The following is a 19,236-nucleotide window of genomic DNA, read 5'->3' as shown; positions in this document are numbered from 1 at the left end:
AATATCAAAAATTGAAAAATTGAAATTCAAAATTTCCAAAAATTAAAAAAGTGGAAAATGGAAAATTCGAGAAATTGAACCATGAAAAAAATTGAAGAATCTAAAATTTAAAACATCGAAGAAAAACGAAAATGTGGAAAATCGAAAATCCCATAAACCGACAAATCGACAAATGGAAACCTCGAAAAAGTGAAAAATTGAAACATCGGGAAATCGAAACATCAAAACATCAAAAAATTGACAAGTCGAAAAGTCTAGAAATCGAAGTAGACCATAATCAAACATTTATAAAAATTAAAAAATCGAAAAACTTGAAATTTGAAAAAATGGATAAAATTGAAAAATTGGAACGTGGAAAAATCGGAACATCGAAATCTCGGTTTCCAAAGTCGATTTTTTTTAAATCAAAAAACAAAATCGAAAGATTGAAAATTGAAAAATTGAAACACTTAAAATTTTAAATATCGATAAGTTGAAAAACCGAAAAATCAAAAAATAAAGATAAAATTGGAAATTTGAAAAATTAAAAAATCCGAAAACTAAATGTCGAGAAAATGAGAAACCGAAACCTCGAAAAACTGGAAAATCGAAATATCGAAAATCTCATAAATCGAGAAATCGAGAAGTGGAAATACCGAAAAAGTCAAAAATTGAAACACTGAGAAATCGAAACACCAAAAGATCAAAAAATCGGAAAACTGAACAAATGAAAAATCGAAACATGGAAACTCGGTTAAACTCCAAAGTCGAAACATTTTTGAAACATCCAAAAATAAAAATTTTTTAAATTGAGAAATGAAAAAACAGCAAAATTTAACAGCGAGACGTTAAAAAATTGAAAGATCGAAAATTCGAAACAAAAACAAATCGAAAAATTTTAATTTAAAAATTCGGAAAATTGAAAAAGTGGAAAATTCGAAAAATTGAAACACGAAAAAGATGAAAAATTGAAAAGTAAAAATCTTAGAATGTAAAATTTTAAAAATCGATCAAATGAAAAGTCGAGAAATCGAAAAAGCTAAATATGTAACCCAAAATCGAAAAATTGAAAATTGAAAAATTTTAAATTTTAAAAAGCGATAAACTGAATAATTGAAACATCGAAACATCAGGAAACTGAACAATCAAAACATGGAAATTTCGATAAATCGAGAAATCGAAAATTGAAAAATTGAAAAATCAAAAACTGAAAAATTGAATAATCTGAAAACCGAATAAGTACTTGAAACATCGAAAAATCTAAGATTTTAAAAATCGAGAAATTAAAAATCGAAAAATCTAAAACCGAGAACTGAAAAATTGAAAAAACGTGAAATCGAAACACCGAAAGAGCAAAAAATCACAAAATTGGACAATTGAAAAATCGAAACATGAAAATTTTAAAAATTGTGAAATGGAAAAACGACAAAATCTAAAACCGAGAAATCAAAAAATTGAAGGGTCGAAAATTCGAAACAAAAGAAACGGATAAATTTAAATTCAAACATTCGAAAAATTGAAAAAGTGAAAAATCGAAAAATGGAAAATTCGAAAAATTGAAACACGAAAAAGACGAAAAATTGAAAAGTAAAAAATCTTAGAATGTAAAATTTTAAAAATTAATCAACTGAAAAGTCGAGAAATCGAAAAAGCGAAATATGTAACCCAAAATTGAAAAATTAAAAATTGAAAAATTTTAAATTTTGAAATCGATAAACTGAAAAATTGAAAAATCGAAAAATCCGGAAACTGAACAATCAAAACATGTAAATTTCGATAAATAGAGAAATCGAAAATTGAAAAATTAAAAATCAAAAACTGAAAAATTGAAAAAACAAAAAGTTCAAAAATATAAAATTTAAAAATTCAAAAAAATCGAAGAGCTGAAATCGAAAAATCGTGAAATCGAGAAATCTAAAAACCTAAAATTTAAAAGTTCAAAAATTAAAATATCGAAAATATTGAAGAACCGATGGGAACCAAAACATTGTAAAATTGAAACCCTGGAAAATTGGAAAAACGAAAAGTCGAAAAACTGAGAAAAATCGCGAAATTCAAATAGCCCAAAATCAAAAAATAAAAATTGATACATTAAACAATTAAAAATTATAAAAAGTCGATGCACCGGAAAATTGATAAATCGAAAAATCGGGAATTTGAACAGTCGAAAAATCGAAACGTCGGAATCTCGATAAATTGTGTATGGAAAAATTGTAAAATGGAAAAACCGAATAATCACAAAAATTTAAAAACCGAAAACTTGAAAAATCGAAAAATCTATAATTTTAAAAATCGAAAAATTCAAAAACCTATAAATCTAAACCCGAGAAGTCAAAAAAAAAAACAAAAAAAATTGAAGATTCTAAAATAAAAAAACTCGAAAAATTGAAAAATAAAAAACCGAAGAACTGAAAACTCAAAAAATCGGGAAACTGAACAATCAAAACATGGATATCTCGATAAATCGAAAAATTGAAAAATTGGAGAATCAAAAAACTGAAAAATGTAAAATTTTAGAAATCAAAAATTGAAAAATCGGAAAATCAAAAATTTTTAAAATCGAAAATTTCAAAAACCGTATAATCTAAAACCTAGAAGTCAAAAATTGAAAAATCAAAAAATACAAAAATAAAAAATTTGACAATTAAAATCGAGAAATCGAAAAACTGAAAAATCGGAACTTCGAAAAATAGAAACAGTGAGAAACCGAAACATGAAAAATCGAAACATGGAAATCTCGGTTAAAGTCCAAAGTCGAAACATCTTCGAAACATCCAAAAATAAAAATTTTTTAAATTCAGAAATGAAAAAACAGCAAAATTTAACAGCGACACGTTAAAAAATTTAAATTTAAAAATTCGGAAAATTGAAAAAGTGGAAAATTCAAAAAATTGATACACGACAAAGATGAAAAATTGAAAAGTAAAAATCTTAGAATGTAAAATTTTAAAAATCGATCAAATCAAAAGTCGAGAAATCGAAAAAGCGAAATATGTAACCCAAAATCGAAAACTAGAAAATTGAAAATTTTAAATTTTAAAAAGCGATAAACTGAATAATTGAAAAATCGAAAAATCAGGAAACTGAACAATCAAAACATGGAAATTTCGATAAATCGAGAAATCGAAAATTGAAAAATTGAAAAATCAAAAACTGAAAAATTGAATAATCTGAAAACCGAATAAGTACTTGAAACATCGAAAAATCAAAAATTTTAAAAATCGAGAAATTAAAAACCGAGAACTGAAAAATTGAAAAATCGTGAAATCGAAACACCGAAAGAGCAAAAAATCGCAAAATTGGACAATTGAAAAATCGAAACATAAAAATCTCGGTTAAACTCGAAAAATGATTGAAAAATCGAAAAATAAAAATTTTAAAAATTTAGAAATGGAAAAACGACAGAATCTAAAACCGAGAAGTCAAAAAATTGAAGGGTCGAAAATTCGAAACAAAAACAATTGAAAAATTTAAATTCAAACAATCGAAAAATTGAAAAAGTGAAAAATCGGAAAATGGAAAATTCGAAAAATTGAAACACGAAAAAGACGAAAAATTGAAAAGTAAAAAATCTTAGAATGTAAAATTTTAAAAATTAATCAACTGAAAAGTCGAGAAATCGAAAAAGCGAAATATGTAACCCAAAATTGAAAAATTGAAAATTGAAAAATTTTAAATTTTGAAATCGATAAACTGAAAAATTGAAAAATCGAAAAATCCGGAAACTGAACAATCAAAACATGTAAATTTCGATAAATAGAGAAATCGAAAATTGAAAAATTAAAAATCAAAAACTGAAAAATTGAAAAAACAAAAAGTTCAAAAATATAAAATTTAAAAATTCAAAAAAATCGAAGAGCTGAAATCGAAAAATCGTGAAATCGAGAAATCTAAAAACCTAAAATTTAAAAGTTCAAAAATTAAAATATCGAAAATATTGAAGAACCGATGGGAACCAAAACATTGTAAAATTGAAACCCTGGAAAATTGGAAAAACGAAAAGTCGAAAAACTGAGAAAAATCGCGAAATTCAAATAGCCCAAAATCAAAAAATAAAAATTGATACATTAAACAATTAAAAATTATAAAAAGTCGATGCACCGGAAAATTGATAAATCGAAAAATCGGGAATTTGAACAGTCGAAAAATCGAAACGTCGGAATCTCGATAAATTGTGTATGGAAAAATTGTAAAATGGAAAAACCGAATAATCACAAAAATTTAAAAACCGAAAACTTGAAAAATCGAAAAATCTATAATTTTAAAAATCGAAAAATTCAAAAACCTATAAATCTAAACCCGAGAAGTCAAAAAAAAAAACAAAAAAAATTGAAGATTCTAAAATAAAAAAACTCGAAAAATTGAAAAATAAAAAACCGAAGAACTGAAAACTCAAAAAATCGGGAAACTGAACAATCAAAACATGGATATCTCGATAAATCGAAAAATTGAAAAATTGGAGAATCAAAAAACTGAAAAATGTAAAATTTTAGAAATCAAAAATTGAAAAATCGGAAAATCAAAAATTTTTAAAATCGAAAATTTCAAAAACCGTATAATCTAAAACCTAGAAGTCAAAAATTGAAAAATCAAAAAATACAAAAATAAAAAATTTGACAATTAAAATCGAGAAATCGAAAAACTGAAAAATCGGAACTTCGAAAAATAGAAACAGTGAGAAACCGAAACATGAAAAAGTCCAAAACTCGAGAAAGTGAAAAGTCGAAAAGTCAAAAAATCGAGAAATTGACATAACCCGAAATGGAAAATATAAAAATTGAAAAATTGAAAAATTTTAAATTTAAAATTAAAAAAAAAAATCGATACACTGAAAAAATTGCAAATCGAAAAATCGGGAAATTAACAATCGACAAATCGGAACATCAAAATCTCCATAAATCGAGAAATCCAAAAAAATGAAAAATGGAAAACAGGATAATCAAAAAATTTTAAAACCGAAAATTTGAAAATCAAAAATTTTATAAGTCGAAAAATTCAAACGCCGAAAAATCTGAAAGCGAAAATTCCAAACAAGCATCGAAAAGTTGAATAACCGTAAAATCGAAAATTTAAAAAATTGAAAGAATGAAAAATCTAAAAATTGAATAATTGAAAAATCGAAAAACTGAAAAATTGAAAAATCGAGAAATAAATAAATCGTGAAATCAAAAATTTGAGAAATCGAAAAAATTAGCAACCCAAAAATTGATAAATCCGAAAACTTAATTATCGGCATATTGTGTAATCGAAAAGTTTAAAATCGAGAAACTGAAAATTGAAAAATCGAGAAATAGAAAAATCGAAAAATTGAAAAATCAAAAACTGAAATATCGAATTATTGAGAAATCTAAGATTGAAAAATCTAAAACTCAAAAATAATATGTGCCCTTATATGTAAATAAAATTTCACCAAAACAAATTTATCATGTTTCGAAGAAGCTAGATTTATTGGACTGTACTTCATGGCCAAGACAAATTCTGTCTAAATAATCTTAATCCAAATTTTTTATAAAGATTCTAAAATATATATTTTAAACTTGACAGCGTCTCTTTGAGGGAAAAATCGCTATATAGCAGTTGTGCTCATATAACACATGCTATCATGAGATATGAGCCCTATGTTGAAAAATCAGGCCAACTAGAGGTCTCATATATCAGATGGTCAATTAACATACCCACATCTGTTACTACCCAACTTTACGTACCTACGTTAAATTTCCCGAAAAATTGAAAACTCAAATCCCGAAGAATAGAAAAGTTTTCTACGGTTCTGTCACAGTTAGAGATGCATTTGTTGAAGTGCGAACTTTATTTAAAAATGAGTTAAAATTTAAACAGTAACTTTTCGCTCTAGAAATGGTAATGTAAAACTTGAAAATATTTTACCTCTCTAGAATCTAAGTATCTGAATTTTAAACTCGCATTACTTAAATAATGGAAATTTACAGGTAATATTATGTTTCGTTGGATATACTCACACAGAGAAAATGAATAATACAAGAAAATGTTATAAAATCCTATTTAATTTACTCAATAATGTCACTTTTTTTTAACTAAAGATATAATATCAAAGTATCCTTGCAACATTGATATTTAAAGTTTGACGACTGCACCACGCCACATTACATTCCAATGTTATAATACTAAACGCTGTCGCCGCCATTGCTATTCAAAATGCTATCAAACCCGCCTTTTATCGCACTTTTATTACCCCCGATAAAATATGAAAAATTACCGAAACCCCCTTAATCAAAAAATTCCATCAAGTATTGACGCTTTCAATTCTCCGCCGTCATGTTTACAGCGCCGCAAGAGCTGCAGGATACTTAACATTTTACGGTTGTAAACTTTGACGTTGAACACAAAGTATAACGATCTCGTCTGGCAATAAAATCCCCAGTATATCTCGGGGACCGCACGATATCCAGAACCATCAACCAGAAATCAATTTCTTAACAGACTTCGAGGAGCAAACATTAAGCACCTCCGGATCGATCCTGGATTAATAGTCGAACTTTTAATGATCGTCCAAGTCAAGTCCAGGTCGCAAAAGCTGGACCATTAAGCCACCATTTACTTGATCGATATCTCGATTTCTGATGATTCCAGAAATTTCAACAGCTGCACTGGATGGGTCACAGACTCGCTTTGCTTGGCAAAAAGCCAAAAGTGCTCGACGACGTCTGGATAGCGAGGCAACTTGATCGTCGTAAGCGAGTCGGCCAGTCTGGACCGTAATGTCTATTTGTGAACGCATTGGCCCGTTTTTCGAGAAATTGAGTTTGGGAAGTAATATGACAGGTTGAGATGAGGTCACGCGCTGACGAATTACCTGAAGCTGGAGACTGGGATGGGTTTTCTAATTAATTCTGATTGTTTTGTTACCGGACTGTGAACGATTGTCGCTGCTATGTTTTAGTCCTGGTAATTAGTCCATTACGTCATTTACAACCGGTACACAAACAAGTGGCAATTGTTTTACTGTAAACAACTAAATATTTAGTAGTTCAGAGTCATTACCGCACAAGGTTGTTATTAGCGTGCACACAATATTATTTTGCATAATGCGTAATTGGAATTAGTATTCTTAAATTATTATTATTATTATTACGAAATGAAATTTAGGTCCCATTAAAAGTGTGCTGTGTATTGCTGGCTGGAATAACAACACTCAGCAAATTTACGCAAATCAATTTATGAATATGTAATGAACATCCGTCATTTTCAAAATTTACAAGCGTGGTTAACTATGGAACGAAAGCGTGTTTGTTTTAGCCAGTACTTTTAATTAGTCCTGTGTTTAAACGTTATATTAATAACCTCGTCATAGAAGATAAAATTAAATTCGTGTTCAATGAGTAAAATTACTGTTATTACTATTATTATTAAATAATTAAATGGTCACTGATAGTATACAGAGTGTGCGTATAGCTAATTTATTCAATTTAACTTATTTAATTAATAGTAATTTTTAAAGTAATTAATTTCGCTAATTTCGATACTGTGTTTAAGATCGTAACGTCGTTGAAACTTCTGCAGTGTTGATTTTTTTTTTAAATACCAAAATTAGTGTTTTAGCGATTTTTCAAATTGTACTTGTGTTATTTTTTTATAGAAAAAAAATTGAAGATTGAAGTTGTACGGTTCTTGAAGGATCACACTCTAAAATTATTTTTATCTGTACAGAGTGTTCTTTTTTAAGGCATAATACAACATAGTTTGAAGGGATACCCTATATATTTTTACTGAAAAGGAGAAAGGGCGGGTGGGCGCGGCTAATTATATTTTTCTGTCGAGTGGGAGTCGAAAGTAATAGAGCCTAGGATGTGAAACTGACCAGACTCTGGATTATTTTCGAAAATAGTTGAAAAATGGACGAAAATGTCAAAAGTGCCCAAATCAGTCTCACCTAAACAAGTACTACACCCACCCACCCTCTATTTTCTTGGAAGCTAAGTCATTTGCCAAAATCAGTCTTGTCTTAGCAGGTACTAGACCCACCCACCCACCCTTTTCTCATTCTAATGACTAATTTTATTTCTGTTTAGTATAATATCATTAATTTCATTCAGATTGGATAAAATCAATCACCCAAAAGGAGACAGGGTGGGTGGGCGGGGCTAATTATATTTTTCTTTCGAGTGGGAGTGGAAACTAATAGAATCTAGGATGTACAAAAAATAAAAAAAGACCTGACCACACTCTGGATTGTTTTCGAAAATTACTGAAAAACGGACGAAAACATCAAAAGTGCCAAAATCAGCAAGTACAAGCCCCGCCCACCCACCCTCTATTTTCTTCGAGGGTATGTCATTTGCCAAAATGTGTTTTATCTCAGCAAGCACTAGCGCCGCCCACCCACCCTCTTCTCATCCTAACGACTAATTTTATTTCTGTTCAGTATAAGATCATTAATTTCATTAAGATTGGATAAAATCGATCACTGAAAAGGAGACAGGGTGGGTGGGCGGGGCTAATTATATTTTTCTGTCGAGTGGGAGTGGAAACTAATAGAATCTAGGATGTGAAAAAATAAAAAAAGACCTGACAAGACTCTGGATTATTTTCATTTTCGAAAATAGTTGAAAAATGGACGAAAATGTCAAAAGTGCCAAAATCAGTCTCATCTAAACAAGTACTAGCCCCGCCCACCCACCCTCTATTTTCTTGGAAGGTATGTCATTTGCCAAGATCAGTCTTGTCTTAGTAGGTATTATTATTATTGATCTTATCTTAGACTTTATAACCACAATCTTTTAAAAATAATTATTTCAAAATCTGTGTTATATATTTTGTGGAGGGATAAATAAAGGTACCACGGGCTTTGTTGTATAAAAAAAAATGAGTCTTAATGTACAGAGCGTTTATAAAAAATAAATTGTGACAATGCTCTAGTGTCGCTATTTCACTTCAAATAGAACACTCTGTATTGTATTACTCCATCTTACTCTGTTTCTTGTTAAGTGTTTTTGTAATAGTTAGTCATCAGTACCTACTAAGATAAAAGTGATTGTGGTGAAAGAGATATCCTCTAAGAGAAGAGAAGAGAGGGAGGGTGGGCGGGGCTAGTAACTGCCAATATAAGACTGATTTTGGCAAATGAAATACCTTCTAAGGCAAGTGAGGGCGGGTGGGCGGGGCTTTTACCTGCTAAGATAAAACTGATTTTGGCAATGACATAAAACACTCTGTAGAGCGAAGGTAATTTTAATGAATGTTACTCAATAAACGGTTCAACTTTGGTCTCTGAATTTTTCAAATAATTTATTGCTAATGAGGGTCAAAGGATATAGAAATAATATCGAAGAGATGGAAAAAATGTCGAAGTCGGTAGGCTTTTATGGACTACACCCTAAATTTTTTAACTATACAGAGTGCTCTGTTTTTGAATCACGATACAACATAGTTTTTTAAAAGAAACACCCTATATATTTTTACATATTCTCATTAGCCTCTTCCGAGACTTTATAACCATAGTTTATTTTTGAAATTCCAATGCAACGTTTGCAGTAGGGTTATTTTTAAAATCTGTATTACAATATTTTATGGAGGAATAAATGGAGGTACGCGCTTTATTGTGGTATTAATTAACCCAAATTTTAGTATTTTAGGTTATAAAAAATTCTAAAATTTTCAAATATCAAGATTTCAGGTCTTTCAAATAAAACACACTGTATTATGTTTCTGCATCCTATCCTACTTTGTGTTCTCATTCTTCCTATATAAAAAAATTAAAATCGGGGTAACTATCAACTTTAAATATAGAAAACACTTAACAAAAAAAAGAGACAAAAAATAGAAGAAGATACAATAATATAATACAGGGTATTCTATTTTTATCAACTGAAATCTCGATATTTGAATATTGGAACTTTTGGATTTTTTGGTAAACGCTCTGTATATTAAAATTTGAATTAATTAATATTGTAAAACCGACAAATCAAGAAATGAAAATATTAAGTAATTAACAAATCAAAAAGTCTAGAAATCGAAGTAGCCCAAAATCGAATATTTATAAAAAATGGAAAATGGAAAAATCGGAAAATTGAGCAACTGAAAAAATCGAAACATGGAAATCTCGATTAAACTCCAAATTCGAACAAATTTTGTAAAACCGAAAAACAATAATTTAAGACAATGAGAAATGGAAAAACGAAAAAAAAAATTCGAAACAAAAAAAACTTAAAAATTTAGATTTAATAATTCGAAAAATTGAACCACGAAAAAGACGAAAAATTGAGAAGTGAAAAATCTTGGAATGTAAAAGTTTAAAAATCGATGAACTGAAAAGTCGAAATATAGCCCAAAATCAAAAAATTGAAAACTGAAAAATTTAAAATTAAAAAAATTGATAAACTGAAAAATTGAAAAATGTAAAAATCAGGAAACTTCGATAAATCGAGAAATCGGAAATTAAACAATTGTAAAATCAAAAAACTGAAAAATCGAAAAATTTAAAAACTGAATACTTGAGAAATCGAAAAATCCAAAATTTTAAAAATCGAGAAACTGTAAAACCGAAAAATCTAAAATCGAGAAAAAATTCAAAACACTGAAGAACTGAAAAATCGAAAAACCCTGAAATCGAATTCTTCCTATATACAAAAATTAAAAATCGTATTAACTATCAACTTTAAATATAGAAAATACAACAAAAAAAGAGACAAAAAATAGAATAAGATGCAATAACAAATACAGGGTATTCTATTTGTATCAAATGAAATATCGATATTTGAATATTGGAAATTTTGGAATTTTTGGTAAACACTCTGTATATTAAAACGTGAATTAATTATCATTGCAAAACCGAAAAATCGACAAATGGAAACACCGAAAAACTGAAAAATTGAAACATCGATAAATCGAAACGTCAAAAGATTAAGAAATCAACAAATCGAAAAGTCTAGAAATCGAAGTAGCCCAAAATCGAATATTTATAAAAATTGAAAAATTGAAAAACTTGAAATTTGAAAAAATGAATAAAATGAAAAATTGAAAAATGGAAAAATCGGAACACGGAAATCTCGATTAAACTCCAAATTCGAACAAATTTTGAAAAACCGAAAAAAAAATTTAAGAAATTGAGAAATGGAAAAACAAAAAAATCTGAAACCGAAAAGTAAAAAAATTCTAAACCAAAAAGAAATTAAAAATTAAAATTTAAAAATTCGAAAGATGGAAAAAGTGAAAAATCTAAAAATGGAAAATTCGAAAAATTGAGAAGTAACAAATTTTAGAATGTAAAATTTTAAAAATCGATGAACTGAAAAGTTGAGAACCCGAGAAATCCAATATGTAGCCCAAAATCGAAAAATTGAAAATTGAAAAATTTAAAGTTCAAAAATCGATAAATTGATAAATCGAAAAATTTAAAAACCGAATACTTGAGTAATCGAAAAATCCAAAATTTTAAAAATCGAGAAACTGTAAAAACGAAAAATCTAAAACCGAGAAGTCAAGCATAGAAAAAACAAGAAATTAAAAAATTTTAAATTTAAAAATTCAAAAACATTGAAGAACTGAAAAATCGAAAAATCGTGATACAGTTTTTAAATTTTTCGATTGGATATTTTTCGTTTCGCTTTTATATTTTTTTTATCTTTTCAATTTTTTTTATTTTTCAATGTTTTTCATTTTATTTCGGTTCGTTTTTCTTCGTTTGAATTTATTTCGATTTTTAAATTTCTCGTTTTTCCACTTTCTCAATTTTTGAATTTTTCGATTTTTCCACTTTTCGAATAAAAAAAATTGAGAAACTCAAAAATCTAAAATGAATTATTGTAAGATCGAAATATTGAAAATCAAAGAAATCGAAAAATCGGGTAATTGACAAATGCAAAAATTGCCAAATTGGAAAATTTTAAAGTAGGAAAATCGAGGAACTGAAAAAACAAAGATTGAAACTTGAATAATTGAATAAAGGAAATATTGAATGAACAATTGAAAGCCAGAATGAAAAATTAAAAGGACTGAAAAGACAAAAAATTGTAATTTGTGGAATATGTAGATTGGGAAAATGAAAATTAAAATCTATGAAAAATGGATAATAAAAATCAAAAACTTGAAAAATTAAAAAATCGAAGAATAAAAAATGAGAAACTGAAAAATTTCAAAATTGAAAAATTGCAAATCGAAAAATTAAAAAAAAATTTAGAAGTCGAGAAATTGAAAAACTGAAAAAAGAAAAGTTCTGATATTAAAAAATTGGTCGGAGGTAAATAGTTCCAGATATTTTTGAAAAATGATAAGATTTGATTTTGTGAATTTTATTTTGTTTGAGGTAACCCTTAAAAGTGAAAATAAAAATATGTATGTACTGTTAAAGTAAATATAAAGAAGCAACATTTTTCAAGGACATGTACATCAATTTGTATAGATGCAGTGTAATACTAATAATAACAGCACTGTATTTCCAAATTTTCAGGAAAATGGATTGAGTAATTAAGTAAAAAATCTTAGAATGTAAAATTTTAAAAATCGATGAACTGCAAAGTCGAAATGTAGCCCAAAATCGAAAAATTGAAAACTGAAAAATTCAAAATTAAAAAAATCGTTAAACTGAACAATTGTAAAATCAAAAAACTGAAAAATCGAAAAATTTAAAAACCGAATACTTGAGAAATCGAAAAATCCAAAATTTTAAAAATCGGGAAACTGTAAAACCGAAAAATCTAAAACACATCGAAAGAACAAGAAGTTCAAAAATATAAAATTTAAAAATTCAAAAACATTGAAGAACTGAAAAATCGAATGATAAAATACAGGGTACTCTATTTGTGTCAACTGAAATATCGATATTTGATTTTGGATTTTTTGGTAAACACTCTGTATATTAAAATTTGAATTAATCATAGCAAAACGCTTATCTTTCGTTTATCACTCCATAAAATATTGCAACAGAAATTTTTGAAATAACACTTATGCGTTTTTTTTAGAAACCCTTCCATTGCTAAAAAAAAATTTTAAATAATGGAATAACGCATGAGAATGTCGCATCGGAAATTAAATGTAAAGTATGGTTAGAAAACCTAGGAAACAAGTAAGAGAATATGTAAAAATATATAGGGTGTTCTATTAATAAAAATACGTTGTGTGATGTTTCTCTAAAATAAAACACCCTGTATAGACGACACTAATTTTAAATTACGCTACTGAAAGAACTTTGACAGTTTCAACCCCCTAATTAAAAGTTTAGTATCAAAAGCCAAAAATTTTTGATTTCTTTTTTTTGAGATGACGTCACAACTTTCTAGAAGGAGATGATTAAATAAGTTTAATTATCGACAGTCTGTGATGTCTAAATCAGTGTTAATATGTATTTGTTAAAGTCTTTTATACAATCTCCAAAGGAAACAATAAAATATAATATACCTAGATATACAGGGTGAGTCACTAAGCGCAGGACCCTCAATACCTCATTAATTATTATTATTAGAAACAGAAAAATGCCAAAGATCACTGTTACACGCCTCCTTGAGAACTACACTTGAAAATTATTTCTAGGTATACAGAGTGTTCTGTTTTAAGACGTAACACACAACTTTTTTTTATTTGAAGTACCCTATATTTTTCATTTTGCTTATTGTTTTCGACTTACAGAAATTATTTCCGGCAATATTTTTTCAAAAATTCCGACCAGTTTTCCGGAATTTCCAAAATGAAAAATAGCAATTTTTGTGATATTTTAAAAGCCCAATTTTGAAATCTAAACTATAAAAATTTTTACCTTTTTCCGGCCACATCCAAAAATTACCAAAGGGCATTTTTGTACTGACGTCAATTTACAGAAGCCATTTTCGACTCCGACTGTACCAACCATTTTTTCAGAATGGCCAAGAAGAAATATACCAATTTTCGAGTATTAAAAAAACTTATTTTGAAACCGAAAATTTCAAAAATCTTGATTTGGGGCCATCAGCAGGTTATGTCGGTTTGTTGATATCTATATTCCAGAAGTTTTGTGAATTTTTGGGCAACTTTACCAAAACATCAAATTTTCATCAAATTTTTGACTTTTTTCCAAACACTTTCGAAAATTATTCAAATAGTTTTTCGGCAACATTTCTTCGAAAATTGTAATCACCTTTCTAGAACCACCAATATGAAATACGACACCAAAATAAGTAAAAATACATAGGGCGTTTCATAGACTTGACAGCAGAGGCAACTTTGTTCTCTGAAGGTTGCTACAAGTTACTAAACTAAGAAGACTGTAAAATTCCGTTTGAAAACTTTGTTGACGTAATGTCTTCGTTGTGGCAACGGATATAATCTAATTAGTTAAGAATCAAGTTTTTATTTAATCCTCTAGGCCGTCCCTGACTTTCTCATTATTTTTATATAATTTTAAAATTGTTTTACCAAACCACTCTGATTAGGTCCATAATTCTGAAAAGAAAAGCTATTATTTAAAAAGAAATTTATGTTGTTCCCTTTGCCGCTTAAATCGTAACAATAGCAAGCAATTAACAATATTTCATTAACCGAAGTTTGGAACATTAAATTTAAACTTGAAAACTAAGCGTCGCAATATCTCCGCCTATACTTTTTGCTCCATAATCAATAACCCTCACTCCATAATTAATGCTCCTTAACCCTGCCACCACTTACCAAATTTGTCCATAATAAATATAAAACTCCGTCGCCACCTAATAATCATCCCACTGAGACCGAAAAGTTGAAAACCGTGATACCCGGATCAATAATCCGGCCCGGAAAAATTCCAACTACAGATCTCATTTCCACAGCTGCGCCCTCTATCGTCTAGTAGTCGAAAGCAGAAGTGTGTAGTGCAACCCGTAGATAGCGCCCTAGTAGTTGAATTTAAATTGTGACTCGAAAGTACTGAAATAATGCCCCCGACCACCACCAATTCGCAAAAAATGTGCTCTTTATGCCCGAGGAAAAAACCACCACCGAAGAAAGCGGTCAGATTCGATTCATACGTCGACACGTTTTCAATTTCCGACACAACTTCCATGCAAAGGGTGAGTATTGAATTTTTTGTTTGCTGCAGAGTTCTACTAGATTAAGTGTTTTGTGCACTCTGGATGCACGTTTATGTAAAACTACTTTAATAACTTGGAAAGTTGGGGAAGTTGAATTAGTTTTGTTTGAGGGATCGGTGAAGCATTATTCAACGGAAACAGTCATGAAAGTTTACTCGACATGAGAGGGAAGTTCAGTTGTTCAAGTTTGTTTTTAATAGTGAAGTATGTTTGCTTTTTCCTTAAACATAGTTTTTTCTGGATTTTGAAACCATTTCTCCTTTCGAAGCTGAAGAAAAACGACGAAACCTAAACTGCAACCATTTATTTGAAAGCAGTGCACTTAATTTTCATTTACTGTCTGAAATTGATGTTCAAAGCCTTGAAAGCCTGTCCGAGCAAACGCCAAAAAGTGTCATCAGTCAACTGCGTCCAGTTCAAGTAAGCAGAAAAAATTTCAGGCGTCTCCTGAAAAACGGAACGGTTCGATAAAGAGTCCGGTGTTTAGTGCGAGCCAACTTAAATCCGGAACTAGCCACAATTTCCGGCAGCTATCCTGGTCGAGGGCTTGATGGACTCGAATAGTTTTCCACTGAATGTTGACATTAATGCTGCGGGTTTCAGGCGGAAGATTTTTTCGCGCTTACGAGAAAAGTGCCACAAAAAATAAACACCGGGTTTATTGGCGGTGATGGGTTCTAAAATAAGCACGGACTTCATAATCGGGTGGGGATTTGAACAATAAAGCGCTTGGGTTATGATCGATCCACACATCGTTTTAGTTAATTGTTTTAAGCTTAAATTGTTGTGCAGCTTTGTTAATAGAGTCTGAATTTTACACTAGTAGAATAGTAGCATAGTGGGGCTTCTGTCAGTTTTATATTATTGTTAAAGTAAAAACTTGTGTTCTTTCTGTGAGATATTTAAGTGTGAAGTGGCAAGTTACTGGTGAAAAATGCAAGGAATCTTTCACAATGGGTATTTATGGAATTCCCTCTTTCGGGTGGGCGGGGCTAGTACTTGCAAAAATAAAACTGAAACCTACCTTATAAGAAAATAAAGGACGGGTGGACGGGGCTAGTACTTGCCGAGATAAGACTGATTTTGGCAAAGGAAAATAAAGGGCTGGTGGGCGGGGCTAGAGAAAAACCCCTTAATGTTGTAATAGTAAATATTTAAATTGCATTTATTGTACGTGGGCGAAGTTAGTTTAATGAAAATTTTTAAATTGTATACCGCATACAATATACTTCATGAAAAAAGTTTCTTCAAATATTTTACAAAAGTGTAATGATTTTTTGTAATGACAAAAATTTGGTAATTTTCAAAAATTCTAAGCACGGATAATTCAGAGATGTGAAAAAACCAATATCTTTTAACATACCTTTTAAAGACTTTTCTAAGATGTGGATTGATTCACTATCAATAAAACTGAGTAAAATTAACAAATTAACTGATTTATTAATTGTTCCAAACAGGATTTTGAGTATTCCTAGCGTAATATCAAGTTTCAGATTTTCAAAAATAACGATTTCAGCATATTTCAAAATTCACGAAACCTTTTTACCATTTTTCGATTCTCAGAGCTTTAGAAAATACTGAAACATTTTTAGTAGCAAAATTAAACATTATTGTAGAATTTTCTGTTCATATGCAATGTTGTTCTCTTTATGACATGTAGTAAATTATAATGTTTTGTCGAAGTTTCTGTATTTAGTCCAGTCACTTTAGCATAAAAAAGGGATCAACCTCGGAATGAGAGATAATAAGCTGAATTTTTGTATATACCTTAATTTTGGCGTTCTAAAAGTTGTCTCAAAAGTCTCATAAAATCTCGTGTCTGCGTCGTAAGTTATTCAAGGTCAAAAGTCAAAATTAATAGTTTTTCGCGATTATCTCCGTTTCTGTTGCTCCAATGATGTTAGTGTCTATAATAATTGTAGAGCATAAAATTTGGGACAAATTTTATTTGAAACATTTTTTGATGCGATCAATCGTTTTTGAGATAGAGAGCGGTGAGAGCGCAGCGCTCATCCATACGTACTGTAGTGCAAGATAAAAAAAAATCGTAAGAAACGTACAGCTGTTGAACAAACATAAAATTAAAATATAGTTATTAACTCGTTTTACTTTCTTAAAATTTACTTTGAATAAATTAATATAACTTTAAGATATATAATAATATAACAAGTATAATATATGTATTATCTAATATATCTACTAACCTTGCACATTTTAAAGATAAAGTACTTAATTATTTTTCTACTTAAAATCTACTTTCAATAAATTAAGATATACAATAAGTATTTCATTTAAAGAATTTTAAATTACACAAAGTAGGTAAGTATTATTAAATGAATATATTGAAAATATGTAAAATGTTGTTAAGTACAATGTATTAATTGATAAATAATACAAATTATTCAAAATTCAAGCTATTCACAGATATTCACGGTTGATCTTGCATTAGAGTACGTATAGATGTGCGATGCGCTCTCACCGCCCTCTATCTCAAAAACGATTGAGCGCATCAAAAAATATTTCTAATAAAATTTGTCCCAAATTTTGTGGTCTACAATTATGATAATAGATGTTAACTTCATTGGAGCAATAGAAACCGAGATAATCGCGAAAAACTGTTTTTTTTTTGACATTTGACCCTGAATAACTCACGACGCAGACACGAGTTTTGATGAGACTTTTGACACAACTTTTAGAACGCCAAAATGAAGGTATATACGAAAATTCAGCTTATTATCTCTCATTCCGAGGTTGATCGCTAATTTGACTGGACTAATTATTCGATGTGCTTGAAGTATTGGATATTTTAGAACGTCCAAATATTGTTCTCCTTTTTATACCTCATTTAAATAAAAATGTATTGTTAAATTTTTAGAAATATAAATTTTTGTTAGAAGAAAATGAAGGGCGCGTGGGCGGGGTTAGTACTTGCCTTCATGATGAGACTGATTTTGGCAAAGGACATACCTACTCTCTATGAAAATAAAGGGGGCGGGGTTAGTAGTTCCGAAGACAAAACTGATGACCTATTCTCCAAGAAAATAAAGGGCGGGCGGGCGGGGTTAGTATTTTCTTAGGTAAGACTGATGTTGTCAAAGGACATATTTTCTGAGAAAATAAAGGGCAGGTGGGCGGGGCTAGTAGGATAAAACTTATTTTGATCGAGGACCTATCCTCTAAAAAAATAATGTCAAAATCAGTTTTGTCTTAGCAAATACTAGCCCCGCCCACCCGCCCTCTTTTCTTCAAAACGGATTTTGACATTATTTTCGTAGAGAATAGATTCTTTATTTATCCTGGCAAGCACTAGCCCCGCCCACCCACCCTCTATTTTCTCAGGGGATATGTCCTTTGGCAAAATATGTTTTATCCTGGCAAGTACTAGCCCCGCCCACCCACCCTCTATTTTCTCAGGGGATAGTCATTTGCCAAAATAAGTCTTATCTTAGCAAGTACTAGCCACGCTGACCCGCCCCCTATTATCTCAGAAGATATGTCATTTGCCAAAATCAGTCATATCTTAGCAAATACTAATATTTTGGCTAATGACACCTTCTAAAAAAATAAAAGGGAGGTGAGCGTGGCTAGTGTTTGCTAAGATAAGATTTATTTTGGCAAATGACATTTCCCCTGAAGAAATAGAGGGTAGGTGGGTGGGGCTAGTTCTTGTCAGGATAAAACTTATTTTGGCAAAGAACCTATTCTCTAAGAAAATAATGTCAAAATCCGTTTTGTCTTAGCAAGTACTAGCCCCACCCACCCGCCCTCTCTTTTCTTAGAAGCTATGGCATTTGACATCAGTTCTATCATAACAAAAACTAGCCCTGCCCACCCACCCTCTATTTTCTCACAGGATAGGTCATCTGCCAGAATCAGTCTTATCCTAGCAACTATTAATATTTTGGCCAATGACATACCCTCTAAGAAAATAGAAGGCGGGTGAGCGTGGTTAGTACTTGCTAAGATAAAAGTTATTTTGGCAAATGACATGTCCCCTGAGAAAATAGAGGGTGGGTGGGCGGGGCTAGCACTTGCCAGGATAAAACTTATTTTGGCAAAGAACCTATTCTCTACGAAAATAATGTCAAAATCCGTTTTGTCTTAGCAATTACTAGCCCCGCCCACCCGCCCCCTCTTCTCTTAGAGAGTATGACATTTGCCAAAATCAGTTTTATTAAAACAAAAACTAGCCCCGCCCACCCACCCTCTATTTTCTCACAGAATAGGTAATCTGCCAAAATCAGTCTTA

At 29.9% G+C, this 19,236-nt stretch overlaps 1 protein-coding gene across 11 annotated transcripts in view; it reads left to right on the top strand.

Annotated features, from left to right (window-relative positions):
• Window positions 1–19,236, top strand: part of LOC135128588 (disks large 1 tumor suppressor protein) — a 1,417,771-nt gene that overhangs the window by 1,028,279 nt on the left and 370,256 nt on the right. Inside the window, exon 1 of one of the 11 annotated variants that reach the window (XM_064055497.1) lies at window positions 14,817–14,966. The exons of the other annotated variants lie outside the window; for them this stretch is intronic. Within the exon in view, the coding sequence (XP_063911567.1) occupies window positions 14,832–14,966 (135 nt within the window). The 5' untranslated portion in view covers window positions 14,817–14,831. Of the gene's footprint in view, window positions 1–14,816; window positions 14,967–19,236 lie in introns of those variants that run through there. 11 annotated transcript variants of the gene reach the window in all.

Source organism: Zophobas morio, unplaced genomic scaffold (genome assembly GCF_036711695.1).
Source record: "Zophobas morio isolate AGI-343-1 ecotype UQ-CSIRO unplaced genomic scaffold, CSIRO_AGI_Zmor_V1 ptg000014l, whole genome shotgun sequence".
In the NCBI taxonomy this organism is placed as follows: domain Eukaryota; kingdom Metazoa; phylum Arthropoda; class Insecta; order Coleoptera; family Tenebrionidae; genus Zophobas; species Zophobas morio.
This window is presented reverse-complemented; position numbering and strand designations above follow the sequence as displayed.